The sequence below is a fragment of the Miniopterus natalensis genome, chromosome 18, assembly GCF_054644295.1.
Source record: "Miniopterus natalensis isolate mMinNat1 chromosome 18, mMinNat1.hap1, whole genome shotgun sequence".
Lineage (NCBI taxonomy): Eukaryota > Metazoa > Chordata > Mammalia > Chiroptera > Miniopteridae > Miniopterus > Miniopterus natalensis.
The window spans coordinates 11,060,264-11,077,364 of record NC_142098.1 but is presented as its reverse complement, the minus strand read 5'-3'; the positions used below and the strand labels follow the sequence as shown (position 1 = coordinate 11,077,364).

The 17,101-nt window shown below is 49.4% G+C and overlaps 1 protein-coding gene across 1 annotated transcript; it reads left to right on the top strand.

Moving 5' to 3' along the window:
- The first annotated feature begins 15,133 nt into the window (after positions 1–15,133).
- On the top strand, positions 15,134–15,674 carry PMIS2 (PMIS2 transmembrane protein). The gene is made up of 2 exons (XM_087827390.1): positions 15,134–15,370; positions 15,546–15,674. The coding sequence occupies exons 1-2, from the start codon at positions 15,134–15,136 to the stop codon at positions 15,672–15,674; spliced, it is 366 nt and encodes a 121-aa protein (XP_087683516.1).
- The last annotated feature ends 1,427 nt before the right edge of the window (positions 15,675–17,101 follow it).

The following is a 17,101-nucleotide window of genomic DNA, read 5'->3' as shown; positions in this document are numbered from 1 at the left end:
AGACAGGTTGGTCGCAGTGTCCATTTTTAGAACATATTGCTTGTGCCAGCCCTGGAGGGGAGGGGTGGCTATAATGGCTGTCCTTCAGGGAGCACTTACTGAGTGCGGTGCTCCCTCCAGGTGCTTTGTGCAAACATTTCATTGACTCCTCATAACAGCCCTATGAAGTTATGTTCCAGTGTACAAATGAGGAAACTGAGGCACAGAGAGGTTAGGAACTTTGCCTAAGGTTGTACCACTCATCAGGAAGAAGGTCCCAGCCCACGTTGGACCCTAGGGCCTGGTTCTCACAAGGGATCGCCAATGGAAAACCCAAAATTTCACAACCGCAGTGCCAAGTATGTCCCGGTACCACACACACGGAACCACATGGGTGCTTGCGACAAACCCCTGTGGAGGTGCCACTAGTGTTCCCATTGAGCAGAGGGGGAAACAGGTTCAGAGAGGCTCGCGGAGGATTCCTGGAGGAATCCACACATCCAGCTGTAGCCATCACAGCTTTCGGTCACTCCCATCTGCACCCAACCTGCCCAGATACAAAGTGGGGAAAAGGTGTGTCCAAGGGTCCTGGCTTGATCTTGCACTTGGTGCTTAGTGCCAGGTTTGAGGTGTGGGGACCTCCTCCCAGTCCCCCGGGCAGGGACCTCTGTGGGCAGCAATGAGAGGCTGGACTGGTTGCATAGTGGGTCCTGATATCTCATGCTGGGGCCTCAGGGGTGGGCATGTCTCCAGGGCCAAGTGTAGGTCTATCCGATAAGATAATTGCCATGGTGATGTCCTTCTCCAGGGCAGGTCACCTGAGAAAGTCAAAGCTGTTGACCAGCTCCTCCCCACACCCATCCAGCTGGTGACCCCCAGCCTGCTACAGGAAACCTCAAAAGAGAGGGGTGGGGCCACAGTCACATTGACTCCCCTTTCAATGTGTCTCACTGGGATTTCATCTCTCTGGGCCCCACATGGAAAACAGCTTGTGTCACTCCCCTGCTAACAGCCCTCCAGCAGCTTCCCTTTTCTCTCAGAATAAACACCAGAATCATTCCTATGAAATCTGGCTCCAGCTCACGTCTTCAGATTCAGTGTCTATTGTGGTTCCACTGGCACTGGCCTCGTTGCTATGCTTTTTAGAGACCATGGTCATTCCTGCCCCAGGGCCTTTGCACTTGAAGCTTTTTCTGCCTGGTTCTCTTCCTTAGATATCTGCATGGCTCTTTCTCACCTCCAGGTCTCAGCTCAAATGTTACCTTCAGAGAATCCTCATTTGTATATTGCACCCCCATGAGGCTCCATCCACTCACCCTGCTTAACTCATACCCCTTCTCCCAGTGTGATATTGTGTTTTATTTTCATTTATTTGGTGACAATCAAATACAGGGTCGTGTCTGCACAGATTAGGGAACCCCGCGACCTACATCACAGATGTAGAGACTGAGGCACTGTCACCGGCAGCAGATGGCTGACCTGCATGCAATACTGTGCAAACCTTTGTCAAAACTCAGGGACAGTCCTTCTCTGGTCTCTGCCTCATTTGTTTCATTTCTCATTTCTTTTATTATTTTATGTTAATTTCCAACTTTTTATTTTAAATATTTCAAACCTACAAGTTACAGGAATAATAAAATGACCACCTGCCTACCCTTCACCTAAATTTAATGATCTTACCACATTTGTACCAGATGATAAGAGATTTTTTAAAGTCTTGGTTGAATCCTCTGAGAGTAAGTGGAGACAGGATGCTTATCCATAAATGCTCGGGCATGTGTCTCCTGTGAATAAGACCACTCTCTTACATAACCGTAGCCCAAAGACTAAATTCAGAAATTAACATTGATAAGACGTGGTTAACTAACCTACCGAATCTACTTGAATTTCCCCAGTTTTCCCACTCAGGTCCTTTTCTCGGTCCAGGATCACACTTTGCATTTAGATTGTCACATCTCCTGAGTCTCCTCAATCTGTGACATTTTCTCAGTCTCCCGTCTTTTATGACCTTGACATTTTGAAAGAGTATCAGTTATTACGTAGAATTCCCCTCAGTTGGGGTTTGCTGATTCCGCGTGATGAGATTCAGGTTGAGCACTTTCGGCCAGAACATACCGTGATATGTGCCCTTCACCGAGCCTCTTGTCGGGACAAACCTCGTTTTGAGTCTGGAAGAGGGCGGACCTTTGGGGATATCAAGAGGTTTAGGGAATGACCATAGGGCTATTCTACGATCTCTTTATTTTCTATTGAAAACATTGTCACAGCCACTCTGGTGCTCAGCTGTACTGATGATTAAGGTAATTAAACAGCCACTGCCTGAGCCCCCAGACCTCCCACACCCGACCACCTCCGGGGCTGCAGGCCCAGGCCCACCCTGTTCCAGTCCCCCGGCCTTGTCCACTCCGACTGGTCAATGCCCAGCCCTGTTGACGGTTAAATATTTTTACCAGCCCCTTTGATTGTACGGGCTTCTGAAGCTACTGAAGTTCTGTGTATTTTGGGGAGGGGGTGCTTGTGCAATCCTCAGCTGTCGGGGGTGGATACGGGCTGTTGCCACAGGCAGAATCTGGGTGAAGCGAGGGACGCGCCAACATCTTGGGCACCCTGAAGCGGACCCCGGGTGGACTGTGCCATGCCATCTCAGGCTGATGGGCAACTCCTGACACGACCTGGGGTCCCAAGCTTCTCACAAGAATGTTGCAAGTGTGACACGATCCATTTAGCGCAGGTCTGCAAGATGTCTCTGAGCCTGGGCACATGCTTCATTGGAGATTTCTGAGAACAACGGACAGCCAGGATTTTAAAAACAATTTTTTCCCCCTGAGAAAGACAGGGCAGAGGGCACACTATTAAATGGTGAAGACTGAGTGGGTTTCCAGGGGAATTCGATGAGTCTCCTGGAATCGTGATGAAACGCACTTTGGGGATTCAGCCCTACAAGGCCTGATGCCATGTCGCCCTTCAGTGCTTTAGGGCTCAGCGTGCACACTCCCCCCCCCCCCCCCCCCCCCCCGCCTTCTGCTTGTCAAGACCTTGGCACTCTCAGTTTCCTCTCCCTGCAACATTCACTGGGCATCCTCCCATGTTCAAGTGCTCCTCCTCTTTCCTGTCCTAGTGCAAGTGTTTCTTCCTCCAGGAAGCCCCGGACCATCCACAGGCTGGGCCAGGTACCTCCCCCTGGGCTGTCATGGACCCCATCCCAGCTCTGACCACGCTGATCCGTAATTTCCCCATCACAGCTCTGACTGCTCTGCCTGTCACTATTCAGTGACATTTCATCTGCCCCCTGGACTCATGAGGACAGGATCCAGGATGTCTCGGTCCCCACCGTGCCCTGCATTGCCCAGCCCAGGGCCGGCCCGGGCTGGCCTCAGGGAGTGTTTGCTGAGTGAAAGGACTCACTGTGACGTGACTTTTGGTACGTGTTTGGTCTCTCTGATAAGATAGTGGAGTTAGCGATGCCCTTCACTTCCCGGGCAGGTCACCCCCACCCCACCCGCAGACCCTGGGAAGGCTGAAGCTAGGCGTTGGCCAGGCAGGGACCTCTCCCTCCTCTTTAAGCCAGCACAGGAGCAGGCGGAGGGTCAACAAGTGGGGGTCAAGGTCTCCTGTGCTCTGCTCCTCTCCCGCTTATGTCCAGATGTGAAAGGTCAACCATCCTCAGAAAACTGCCAGACTGTGCTTATCTAGGATTTTAAATTATATCCAGAATGCAGCCATCTCTCCAGTTTCCTCTGTTCTCGCCCTGGCGCAGCCTCCAGCCTCTCCCTCATGGATATCTCAGCTGCCTCCTGCCCCGGCTCCTGCCCTGGTCCCCACAGTCTGCTCCCCACATGCAGACAGAGGGAGCCTGTGAATCCAGGATCAGGTCAGGGCGCTCTGGGCTTAGAGCCTCCCCAGCTGCACCTCACTCCTGGTAAAAGCAAAGTCCCCACATTGTAGCCTAAACCCTTAAGGATCTACCCTGTGGCCTCCCTGACCTCACCTCCCAATCTCCACCTGACCTGCTCCATCCCAGCCACACTGGCTCCCTGCTATGCCTGACACAGCAGCCTCCTGCCTCCTGGCCTCTGCGTTTGCTTTTCCTCTCCTTGGAATGTCCTTCCCCCAGATATCTTCATGAAGAGATATCTTCTCTCCTTTCATCAAGTCTTTACACAAATGTTGCCTTCCCAGTGAGACCTCCTTGACTAATTAAAATTGTAGGCTGCAGCCTGGCCGGCATAGCTCAGCGGTTGAGCATGGACCTAGGATCCAGGAGATCACTGTTCCATTCATGGTCAGGGCGCATGCCCGGATTGCGGGCTCGATCCCCAGTCAGGGGCAAGCAGGAGGCAGCTGATCAATAACTGTCTCATCACTGATGTTTCCTCTCTCTTTCCCTCTTCCTTCCTTTCTCTGAAATCAATAAAAACATATTAAAAATAAAATAAAACAAAATTGTAGGCGGCAGTCTCCCTCCAGCCCTCTCCATCTCCATTACCCTCTCTGCTTTCCCCCATAGCACTTAGCACCCTCTGACATACTATATATTTTTTCTTATTGGGTTGCTTGTGAATTTTCTGAACCCCCCAATAGAATATGAACTTCATGAGGGCAGGGGTTTTGTGTGATTTTATTTTATTTTTTTGGAGGGTTTTGTTTTTTTGAATTGACATGTCCCTAGTGCCTAAAACAGCAAATAGTAGGCATTTAAACTTTGGTCGACTGGATAAATCTCAGGGTCCTTGTGACACTCAACAGCATGCAGCAACTGTCATGGCCACAAATATGAACATGGAGACAGGGTCCTGCCTTGGAATGATGTTCTTTGTCCAACACGGCCCAAACATACACAGAGGGACAGGCACAATGACAGCAAGCTGATGACAACGGCTGACACTCATTAGAACTCCCTGAGCTCAGCCCTGTCTCCCATGCTTTATATGTATGAGTATGTTTCATCCTCACAATAACCTCACGAGCAAGGTTATTTTTATTCCTATTTCACTATGGAGAAACTGAGGTGCAGAGAGGTTAAATGACTTACCCAAGGTCACACAGCTAAGAAGTGGCAGAGCCAGGATCAGAACCAAGGCAGCCTGGCTGGAGAGTCCTCACAGACCTTTGAAACACTGAATCCTACCAGACACCATTTGACAAACAGGCCTCTCATTACAACTCTTCTTCATTTAATTATTTACTGAGTATTTATTGAGCATCTATTATGTGCCAAGCTTTTTGTTGAGCACTGGGGTTTGCCATGAACAAAACAGCCATGGGTCCTATGCACAGTGCTTGCACACTAGGGGGTGAGGCAAGCATTACCACGTAATCAGAGAAATAAATATTTGCAAATTGTGAGAAGGTGAAGGAAAGAAACAGGGTCCTTGAGGAGAGAGGCAGAGGGGAGGGTCCTGAATCAGGCTGAGGTTTCATCAGAGAAGGGTGTCTGAGGAAGGAACATTGGAGCTGGGCTTAAAGATGAGACAGCAGGAATGATCTGGATGAAGGAACAGGCAGCCTTGAGTTGGGAACAGGGTGAGTTGTGTCACGATTGGCAAGGAGGGTGGTCGAAAGGCTGGAGCAAGGTTAACGACACAGCACTGGGAGTCATGCTATTAAAGGAGATGAAAGTACAGTCAGAAGTGTGAGGAGAGTCAGAAAAGGGGCGCTGGGGGTGGCTGGGAGGGCAAAGAAAAAGGGAGCCTCGTGAAGGGGGGCAGGTGCAGCAGTGTCCTGTCTTGAATGCCCCCAGTGCCCAGCACAGCCTGGCACACAGCACATGGTTCAGTATTTGCTGAATGAAGGCATAGATGGAGGAGTTGAAGGCAAAACTCACACAGATTTTTGATACAAACCGTGAGAAGTCAAGGGCTGCATTCTGCGCTTAGGGCAGGCCAACTCCCCTCTCCCCAACCCTGGCGGGAGGCTTGACAAAATCAGAGAGTTAGAAAAGGTAATCTGGCCCTGGCCGGTGTGGCCCAGCGCTTGAGCAGGGACCTAGGATCCAGGCGATCAGGGTTCGATTCCCGGTCAGGGCACAGGCCCGGGTTGCGGGCTCCATCCCCAGTCCAGGCCGTGTGGGAGGCAGCCAGTCAATGACTCTCTCATCATTGATGTTTCTCTCTCTCTCTCCCTCTCCCTTCCTCTCTCTGAAATCAATAAAGATATATTTTGTTTTAAAAAAGTGATGGGGCCGGACCAGCATTGGCCAGGGGGAACTGCTAGTTAGCCCCTTGGCTTTCCAGCCCATCAGGAGCAGAGCGGAGGAAGGGCTGTTTCCCAGGGTGCAGCCTGGACTTTGAAGCCCAGGAAGCTCCTAGCTGGCTGGGCGTGGAGGCCTGCGAGGGAGGGGACCCCAGGTCTGGGTCGCGGCGCCCAGCCTCCTGCACAGACACCTGAGCCCCAAGACATCCGAATACGACTTTGGGGGGCTGGCAGCGTACCACCCCGCGTCCTGGATCGCTTTGCGCGTGTTCCTCCCCTTAGGAAGGCAAGCACCGCGTCACTTTTTTCTTTTTTCAAAAACAATAGTAAAATGTTTATATTAATTAACCGTTTGATACACCTATAGTATATGTATTTTCACTATACTTTTTGGCTGAAAACTCCTTAAACATTTTTTAAAAATATATCTTTATTGATCTCAGAGAGAGGAAGGGAGAGGGAGAGAGAGAGATAGAAACATCAATGATGAGAGCCATTGATCGGCTGCCTCCTGCATGCCCTGGACTGGGGATCGAGCCCACCACCCAGGTTTGTGCTCTGACTGGGAATCGAACCTCAGTCTCCTGGATCCTAGGTCGATGCTCAACTGCAGAGCCACACTCGGCCGGGCTCCCTAATCATTTTTTTATAATACAACCAGCAGTGTTTTTCAAGGGGGGCCTTATTTTTTTAATTTCTATTTAATTTATTGCGGTGACATTGGTTAATAAAATTATATCACCTCGCACCTGTCAGAATGTCTACCATCAATAAATCAACAAACAACAAGTGCTGGTGAGGGTGTGGGGACAGGGGAGCCTCATGCACTGTGGGTGGGAGTGCAGGCTGGGAGCCACCGTGGAAAGCAGAACGGGGTTTCCTCAAAAATTAAGAACGGAGCTGCCTTATGCCCCAGCGATTCCCCTTCTGAGAATCTATCTGAAGAAACCCAAAATACTAACTCAAAAGAACATATGCAGGCCTGTGTTCACTGCAGCGTTATTTACCGTAGCCAAGATCTGGGGGCGCCGCTCACTCTCCAGTTTCGAAAGTGCAAGGCCCCCAGCTGCTTGTCCTTTCTCTCCCTTAACCCCCACCCCTTCATCAGATAATGAGCTTGGGGAGGGGGCTTCCCTCAGCGGCTCCCTTCCTCCTAGACCCCCCCACTTCTACCCTCTTACCCTCCCCTCACAAACCAGGGATGCCAAGGAAAATGACAACAGGGAATATTCTCAGCTAGCACTGGCTTTGATTGTTGCTGGCGTCACTATAAGCATAGCCACTGTCTGTATTTTCTCACCATTTTGTGCTCTTAATGCCTGGTTTACCAGCCCAGGGCACAACAAAGGACTCTTTAGCCAAGGGGCATACCAGCCAAGGGATTTTCCAGCCAGGGCTCCCACCAACCTCGGGTCCCAGCTCAGGGGTTCAACACTCAAGAGACCCACCTGCTGAGGGACACCCCAGCCACCAGCCTGCCCTCTTTTGCCCAACTTTGTCCTGTGCAGTTCATCCATGTTGTGTGCGGTAGCGGGTCATTTGTTCTGATTGCTGGGTAGTATACCATTTGTGGATATGCCCCAATTTATTTGGCTTTCTGCTATTGATGGGCATTTGAGTAGTTCTAGTTGGGGGCTATTATGAATAAAGTTGCTATGAACATTCCAGCCCATCTTTTGGTGAATATATATATGAATTCCAATGGGAGTAAATCTATAGATGGAATTCATGGGTTACTGGGAGAAAACTTTTCAGATTCTGCCCTTGACTTTGCCATAGCTGCCTTGAGAAAATCATCTCCTGTCCCTTCACCAAAGAAATCAACAGCAAGAATCCAGGCTGCCAGTGTCCGAGACAGAGTCAGGGATTAAGCAGTGGCCTTTGGACATTCACTCACTCCACCTACTTCTGCCTTCAAACTTCCAAAATTGAGTAATTACAATTTAGAGAGACCACCACCTCTAGAGCTGCTTTTCCTGCTGTGTGGGAGGATAACAAATAGGGGTGAACAACTGGGGTGCTATGCTGCCCGAGGCTCCCACTTGGGGCTCAGCCATCTCCGGTAACTCCTAAAATGCACCTGGATCGGCATGGCTTCGATGCTTCGTTGATGTACAGCTAGAAAACTCAGCTCATGCTGCCAAAGTTTAGAACTTAACACCTATATCCTCTGAAGACAAATTATTGGAACGGGATGGACTAGGAATTTGAAACAATAATTAAGGGGATAAAAGAACATCTTACAACATGAATAAAAAAAATTCTTAGAAAGCCAAATGTTTATATATAGCTCTGAAAAACAGAAGTGGAATCAAATACAAAACAGATGGGACAAAGCCAAGGATGGATACAGCTGAGTTGGAAAGTGAGACAGAGGAACTCTCCCAGCAGATTAAAGGGGAAGAGTGGAAATTAAAAGGCAGTAAAACTCCCCAATAACCAAGTAATACGAAGGACAGACCTAAATTTGCTTTTATTTCAGGGGGATTTGGTACGGACAGGGAAAGATTGTAAGTCTCTAATCTGCAACGCTGAACTAGAAGTCATTACTCCTTCCATCCTCAAGATGTGTTCCAAACCTTTGCCTGCTGCTAACAGCCACTCCAGGCTGGGGCCAGCCCTGAACAACTGCGACAGCTGCCCAACTGTCTCTTTGCTTCCACCCCGCCCTCTGCCACTCCAATCTCAGCAGCTAGAGTGGAACTTCAAAATATAAAAACCACAGGATATCACTTCTTTAAATCCTCTGGTGCCTTTCCTTCACACTTATAACCCCAGCACCCTCCTCTGACCTGCAAGATGTTATAACATCTGGCTAGCACACTCTCTCCAAACTCATCTCAACATCCTCCCATTGCTAAACTCCTCGGAACCTTTGCATGTGCTGCACCATCTGCTGGGACTCCCTTCTCTAGGTCTCCAATGTGGAGGCTGCTTTTCGTCCTACGGATCTTAGCAGATCTCCATCTTAAGCAGCACACACTGATTACGGTCACATTACTCTATTTCCTTTGTAGTGCTTACTCCTGCCTGAAATTATCTTACTTATGTCTTGTTTATTTTCTTCTCATCTGTGAGATAATGTAAGTTCTACAGGCAGGACTCTGTTCGGTAATTCTGGGCTTAGAACAGCACCTGGCACACAGTATGTACTCAGTAGATGTCTATTCAGTGAATGAATGAACCCGGAGGGGACTCACACACAGAGAAACAGAAGGACCACCCAGAAGGCAGAAATCGCCTTATGTGATTTATTATCTTCCAAAGTGCTGGTGGAGGGGAGACTTTGTCCAGGGGACAGAGTCCGGGCATGGACATCTGATTCCAAAGAGTCTGCAAAGAGCAAGGAGAGCCGTCCAGCCCTGACACACTGAGGAAGAGGGGACCAGGTCACCCTTGGAGTCCCCTGGAATGTGGAGGCATCTGTCACCAGGCGAAGTGGAAGAAGGAAGTGAAGGACCTGAGCCGCAGTCCCAGGCTCACACTCATGATGCCCATGGCTAAGGCCACATTGACATTCCTCTCTGCCCTGACTCTTGTCTCCATCGCTGTTGACATCCCAGGTCTGTGGGGACAGGAGAGGCAGGTTGGTGAGAGTGTCTTCAAAAGAGGGGTGCAGAAGGAGTTGAGCCAGAGAAAAGAAAGGTCCTTGGTTGGGGTAGGGCTGAAGGGAAGCCAGAGGGGCTTCCCTGGGGAGAAACCAGGAGCCAGGGTAAGGATGAGGGCCGGGGCAGAACCCAAGAAGAAAGGGGGACAAGGGGGGGTATAAAAGACAAAGGACACAGGAAAATAAAAATGGGGTTCTGGGAAGCAGCAGAGTGGTGCATGTGAAAGGGGCAGGGGGAAGGAGAAGGGGAGAGACACAGGCAGGTGTCTCTCTGAGAGACTGAAAGAACAATGGGGGGTAGGCTGGAGAAAACGGGGAAGAGGGAAAGAAATGGGTTAGGGGATAAAGGGATTCCCCTGGGGTGGGGGACAAGGGGTTGTACCTTGAAAACAAGGGCTGCGATCCCAAAGGGGAAAGAGCAGAGGATGGATAAGATGGACAGAAGTAGGAAGCCTTCCAAGGGAAGGCCCAGAGGGGGCTCCACAGACATCACCACACAGCCTAATGAGGCCTACAGAGCCCAGGGAGCTGCAGCTACATACTTTAGGCCCACAGCAGGCAGACCAGCAGAGACAGGGTCTGCAGACAGCAAATGGAGAGAGGGGGCGGCTGAGGAATGGGGGTGGGGTGGGGGTTGAGCTGTAGCAGGATAGTAAGAAGCTAGGAAAATCCCTGGGCAAGTGGAATGGGGAAACTGAGGCAATCAAACAAGGCCAAACAATTTGTGCAGCTTGCAGCAGGCTTATGAACTGCAAGACCTAATCTTCCTCAACCAAGGACACTCGAGAGCAAATGACTTATACCCTCCTCCCTAACCAGCTAATACACAGCTTAAATCCCCCTGGTCAGGGAGACAGGGGACAGAGACCCAGTTAATGCCATTTGTGCCAGCTAAACCCAAGGACAAATGAAATTGGGACAAATAACAAAAACTCCAGTAAAGCCAGACAGACCTAAGACAAAAGTAAAACAGTAATACAGACCAAAGAATTACTCAAAACTGCCCTCTACACTCATTTTGATGCCTCAGCATATTAAAAATGCACCTGGAAAGCTGATGAATATTCTACTGAAACCCTCCCCTAAGAGTCTGGCCTGCAGAGAAAAAGATGGAGAAAAAGCCCTCAGGACAAAGACTCACTGTGGGCTCGCTCTAGAGCACGCCAGGCCCCTTCCTGGGCATGAACTCTTTATTTCTTCCTAATTTCTAAGGGTCCCCACGAGACTTGCAGCCAGGGGAGCAGTGGCCAGAGGCAGCTTATCCTGGGCTCACCCCCGATCCTGCCTCCAACACCCCTTTTCTCTGACTTCCCAGCGAGCTAACGCAGCCCGCCCAGGCTCACTTCTGTCACTGTGACCTTCACTTCCCAGTGAGCTATGGCAGCCCCACCTCGGCTCACTTCTTTCCTATACCGTTTCTAGGGAGCCAAAGCGGAGAACCGCCTGGGCTCTGCCCTGTTGTTTCTTCTGCCCTAATTTCTTCCTTTGTTTCACTGTCCCCAGCATTAATAAATGTGCTCTCAAACCCATCTGGACTTGTGTTGCTAAATCTTTCCTACATGAAGTCAAGGTCCCACACACTGCAGACCAGCCTGGGCAGACCTGCTCTAGGCTGGACCCTAACCCCAGAAGTCAGGAGAGAGACCTGGAAGCTGACCCCCAGCAAAGGTCATACTGATCCCAGTGATGGTGCAGCACTGTATTCATAAAACACTGTGCTATCACCTCCCTCCTGGACCATGAACTCTCTCCCTAATCATCTATAATGTTCCACTGCCCTCCGATAGGCCCAATTATCTGCCAATAATCTTTACTTTGTACTTCCATCTCTCATAATCCTCTCTGCACAGCCCCATAATCCCCACCTCAGGACCCTCAGACATTTCCTGAGCCCGTAGCAGCCTGTTCCCATACCTCCTCCCTTTCCTGGTAACTTCCTCCCCACCCCCATAATCCCATCCAGGTTACCCATCAAGCCCTCCAAGTCTCCCCATAACTGTCTCCTCCAGCCCAGTAACTCTCCCTGGTCCTATGAACCTTTCTTTATGCCCTTAACCTGTAAGTCTCAACCTATCCTTCTAGAATCCTCTTTTTACCCCCTTTAACATGCCCACAGTCTCTGGTCAGCCAATCAACTCATCGTCTGAACCCTACCCCTAGGGTGCCAGGGGAGTGATGTCACAAAGGTGTGGCCTCTCTCCATCCACTCCCCTTTGAATCCACTTCCCTTTCGTTGTGATTGTGATTGGCTTCTCTCAAAGAGGGGAGAGGAGTTTCGAAGTTTTTGTTCTAGTCTGGGCTTCTAATTGGCTCAATTAACACAAAGACTGTTTTCTTGGCCCTCCCCTATCTCCTGACTGGCTTGATGAATAAAGGGTTAGGAATTCAGATATTTGTTTTTTCCTTTCTCAAATTCAACTGCAGATTGTTCCCTAAATATAAAATGGGTGGGCCTCAATAACTGGCTGCTATTTTGGGTACAGATGGGTTCCATGAGTACGAAAAATGGGATTTATGCATTCATTATGTTATATGCAGTGATGTATCATATAAGTTTTGGTCAACAATGAACTGCATATACAACAGTGGTCCCATGAGATAATAATGAAGCTGAAAAATTCCTATGCCTAGTGACATTGTAGCATCATAATGTCATAGCACAACACATGTCATAGTATGCACGTGTTTGTGGTCAGGCTGGTGTAAACAAACCTATTGCGCTGCCATTTGGATAAAAATAAGGCACGTATAATTACGTAGAGTATATAATACTTGATAATGAAAATAAATATACTACTGGTTTATGTATTTACTATACTTTTTACTGTTATTTTAAAGTGTTCCCTTTCTACTTATTAAAAACAATGTTTGCTACTAGTAACATCAAAGGAATGGTGGCATGAAAGCTTCCCTGGGTCTCTCCCCTTGAAGTTACAATAATTTGAACAACTAATATTCAACAAAAGATTCCCTGTTCCACACACAAACATATCTGAGAGATCTGCGCATTTAAACATCCGAAAGTGGGCAAGTGGGAGCGACAGAGGAGGGAAGGAAAAAAACAGCAATGGGGTGAGGTCGGGGGAAGGGCGGCGTGAGAGATCCCCTTAATCTCCCCGTTTGATGTTACAACCATCTGAACAGCCATATGTCAACAGAGTCCCTGACCAACACGCAGAGATGCCTGAGAGAGCCACACATTGAAATTCCTAAAGGCGGGCACGTGGAGCAAAAGGGGGAGGCGAAAGGGGGTGGAGCTGATGTGAGCCAGGGACACAGCCTGGCAGGCAGCCGGGAGGTGGCGGCGGGGCTCAGCCTGGGGAGGGGCGGATCTGGCTGCTGCTCGCACCGTCTTCGACGGGAACCGCAGAGGCTCGGCGGGCACTCCTGCAGAGGCAGGCAGCTGGGCCCAAGGCCTAGGCAAGAACACAGCCCAGGAGGGCGGCCGCAGCTGTCCGATGGCTGGCAGCTCAGACAGTGAAACAAAACCACAAAGCCTGGCCGCCTCTCCTTAACCTCCCAGACGTCACCTTCTTTTGCCCTTGGTGTCAGGTTGTGGAGCACGTTAACTCCGTGCTACAGAATCACATTGCTCTCTGAGCAAAGGGTACACACTCTGTGACTGGGAGATGGGGTGACCTGGGGGAGAACCGAAGCTGACATGACTGGGAGGGGAAAGCATCAAAGAACATGAAGGGGACCCCCAGCCTACTCCCAACCCAATAGATGGCTGCACCAAGGCCACACTGACCTCAGAGGCTGCGAAAGACCACCGCACTGGGATCTAGAGAGCTAAAAAAAAAAAGCTTGTGATTCAGCGCCACCTACTGGAAAAAATAGAAAGGCCTCTTCGTGTTAATCTGGTAGAGAAGAGCAGGGCACATTGATGCCCACAGAGAAGGAACCCATCAAATACCATAAAGAGCCAAGGTAGCAGGCAGCTCAGGAAGAAAATACATTCTTCCCTGGTCCACATGAAACATTCTCAAGGATAGGCCATCTGTTGGGCCACAAAACTAACCTCAACGAACTCAAAAAGATTGAAACAATACAAAACATATTCTCTGACCACAATGCCTTGAAATTAGAAATCAACTGCAAAATAAAAAATCTCCAGCCTGGCTGGGCGTGGCTCAACGGTTAAGCGTCGATCTAGGATCCAGGCGATCAGGGTTTGATTCCCGGTCAGGGCACATGCCCGTGTTGCAGGCTGCAGCCGATCAATGACTCTCATCATTGATGTTTCTATCTCTCTCTCTCGCTCTCCTTTCCTCTCTCTGAAATCAATAAAGATATATTTTTTAAAATAAATAAATAAATAAAGTCAAGGTGTTGTCCAAAGTCATTTGGAGTTAGGATACTCTTCCAAACAATATGGTTATGGCAGGATTCGGATCTTTATTGTTGTAGAACTAACAATTGCCTTGCTGTCAGCTGGGAGCCACTCTCAGCTAGAGGCTGCCTGCATTCCTTGCCACATGGCACTATTCATCTTCAAGCCAGCAATGGAAAATCTCCCTTGCCTGCAATCCATCTCATGCTTTAAATCCTTTTTGCCGGTGAGACCCAGTCCCTTTTAAGAACTACCCTGATTAGGTTAGGCCCACTCTGGATATTCTCCCATTCTTAAAGTTAACTGATTGAGAACCTTAACTATATCTGCAAAGTCCCTTCCTAGCAACACATAGATTAGTACTTAAATGAGTAACTGGGAGAAGGTGCGTGTAGCAGGGAGCAGAAATCCTGGGACCACCTTAGAATCCTGCCTACACCGTGTGGCCCCCATTCCATCCACATTTATTAGGTGACATTCGGCTTTAAGAAAGACCTTCCCTCTTTTTTACCTGTCTCTGTTCTTTCTGGCAGCATAGACGAAAGAATTCTTTTTTAATTTAATATTTTATAATCTGACAAAATTCATTTCCCTTCCATAATCTAGTTACAAAATTCGTTTTTTTACGGGGCCTGTCTACTTCCTCTCTCCTGCTGCTCTGGGAGCCTCCCGGTGACTGCCTTCCAGGCCTACCTGCAGGTAGGGGTAGGAGGAAGACGGAATAGAAGCCAGGGTCCAACCTGAAGGCTTCCAAGCAATCCCTGCCTGGGTGGGCGGAGCCAGTGTCCAGGGAAAGGGCGGAGCCTGGCTTCCTCCTCTGAGTCTGGGAGGAGCTGGGGACCCCGAGACCACGCCCCTTCCAGGGGCAGCCAATCAGGTGCTGGCTTCTCCATTGTGAAGAATTGGGTTTTGACGGTGTGGGTCTTGGGATTCTGGCTAGAACAAGGGGAGGCGTAGAAATCAGAGTTTGGCTCTCTGGTTTCAAGACACTCGGGGTCCGCCTTTGTCTGGGAGGAAACATCATGCCAGAAGCCCCGGGCGACGCACCTGCCCCAGGAGCCGCACCTGCCCCAGGAGCCGCACCTGCCCCAGGAGCCGCACCTGCCCCAGGAGCCGCACCTGGGGAGGCGAAACCGCAAGAGCCAACCCAGACAGAAGAAGAATTAGCATTTTATGCGCCGAATTACTTTATTCTGACCTGCCTGGCCGTCGTTTGTTTCCCTCCTTTGGGAATAATAGCCCTACTCTACAGTCAAAAGGTAAAATAACGCCTAAGCCTCGACCCATCCTGTCCTTTACCTGGCCCTTGCGTGTGCTTCCATCCTGGGACCTGGGTAGGGGTTTTCCCTCAGTGACAGCATGCCTCCAGCCATTCCCCCATGGTGTCACTAAGCTGAATCCAGAAACCCACATCTAAAGCTCCCATCTCTACAGACTTCGCAGGCTAACAAGGAGAGCAATTGGGATGAAGCTTACGCCCACTCAAACCGAACAGGTTGGCTGGATACATTCGCCATACTAATCGGGTTAGGCCTCCTCTATTACTTAACTCTATTTGCATGAAGGCCAGACCCAGTGGCCTTGGGTTCACCCCCAACAGGACCCACCACCAAAACACTAACAAGCCAAATCAGGCACCACGCAAGAAACCGACAGCCGAGACATTCCTAACCTGGAAAGCCACTAGCCAAGGAACTCAACATCCAGCAATCCACTAGCCCAGAAACACCATGCTACTTCACCCAACTGGCCTCCAGAGCCCTCATCCGCCTCGGGGGTCCTCAGTTTCCTTCCCTTAATGCTCTTAGCTACTTGATACTGGGCTGCTCTTTCAGGGGGGAAAAAAAAACAAACAAAACAAAAAAAAACCCCACACACATTTATTTAAGTCAATAAAATTGAAGGGAATGTTCCAGCTTTTCATTTGTATGCCTGTGTATGTGTTTCGGAGTCAGTGTCTGTGTTTCGCTGGGGCTACCTGTTTACCAGACCATGTGATAATCAGAATGTCCAAATAGTGAAGCTCAGGGACACGGAAATCAGACAGATTGTGGGTTTACATTTCACCTCTAACACTTAAAAACTGTATATCCTTGAACAAGATGAATTTCTGGAGCCTGGTTCCTTTGTCTGTAAAATGGGCATAATAATTGCCCATTGAATCACTGTTCTCTAGGTGTTTCCCTGATTTGACTTGAAATTTTACTGTCTGAGAGCAGAGGTAGGAAAACAAAAACCTCCAGCTTTTGAGATCCAAAAGCAAACTCCTAAGGGGAAAATGGAAAGGCCTCAAGGAATTGAGGAGTTAGAAGCTGCTAGACAGTTAGGGACAGGACCGAGGAGGAACGTAGGTAAGGAAGTGAAGCGAGGCTTGTGGTCCTGACTCGAGGCCAGTATGCATAGCACAGCTCAGGAACGAAGGACCCTGTGCACAGGGGGGGGGGGGGGGGGGGGGGGCCTAGGAGGGGACCCTGAATTTTAAAATGAGTGGATGCTGCTAAGGCAGAGTTTTAGAAGTAACCAATAGAAAGTTACCTAGGCAAATATAAACCCCTGGACAAAGAAACTCAGGCAGAAACCTGTTTGGGACCCCTCCCTGTTGAGCGAAGTTTTTCTGCACTCAATAAACTTTGCTTTCCCTTACCTTCTTGTCCGTGAAACTCACGCTTCCGCTTCGCAAGACAATGAACCCGAACCCAACAAGAAATTCCAGTATCAAAAGGAACAGTAGAGTTAGCAAAAGAGCTGATGAAGACCACCTCTCCCCCAATCCTGAAAGATCAATGGTCCCCTATTCATAGAAGTAGAGAGAGATTAGATACCAGTATATCCATAAGGAGGTCCCTGTAGCCTACATCTCAGGCAGGGGCAGGTGTCAAAGACCCCAGATACTACCTATATTCCCTCTTCACAGGTAAATTTTAGAGAGGCTCCAAGATCTCAAAGAAAATATGCTGCATAGTATGGGGGTCTAGGAGGAAATTACTTCA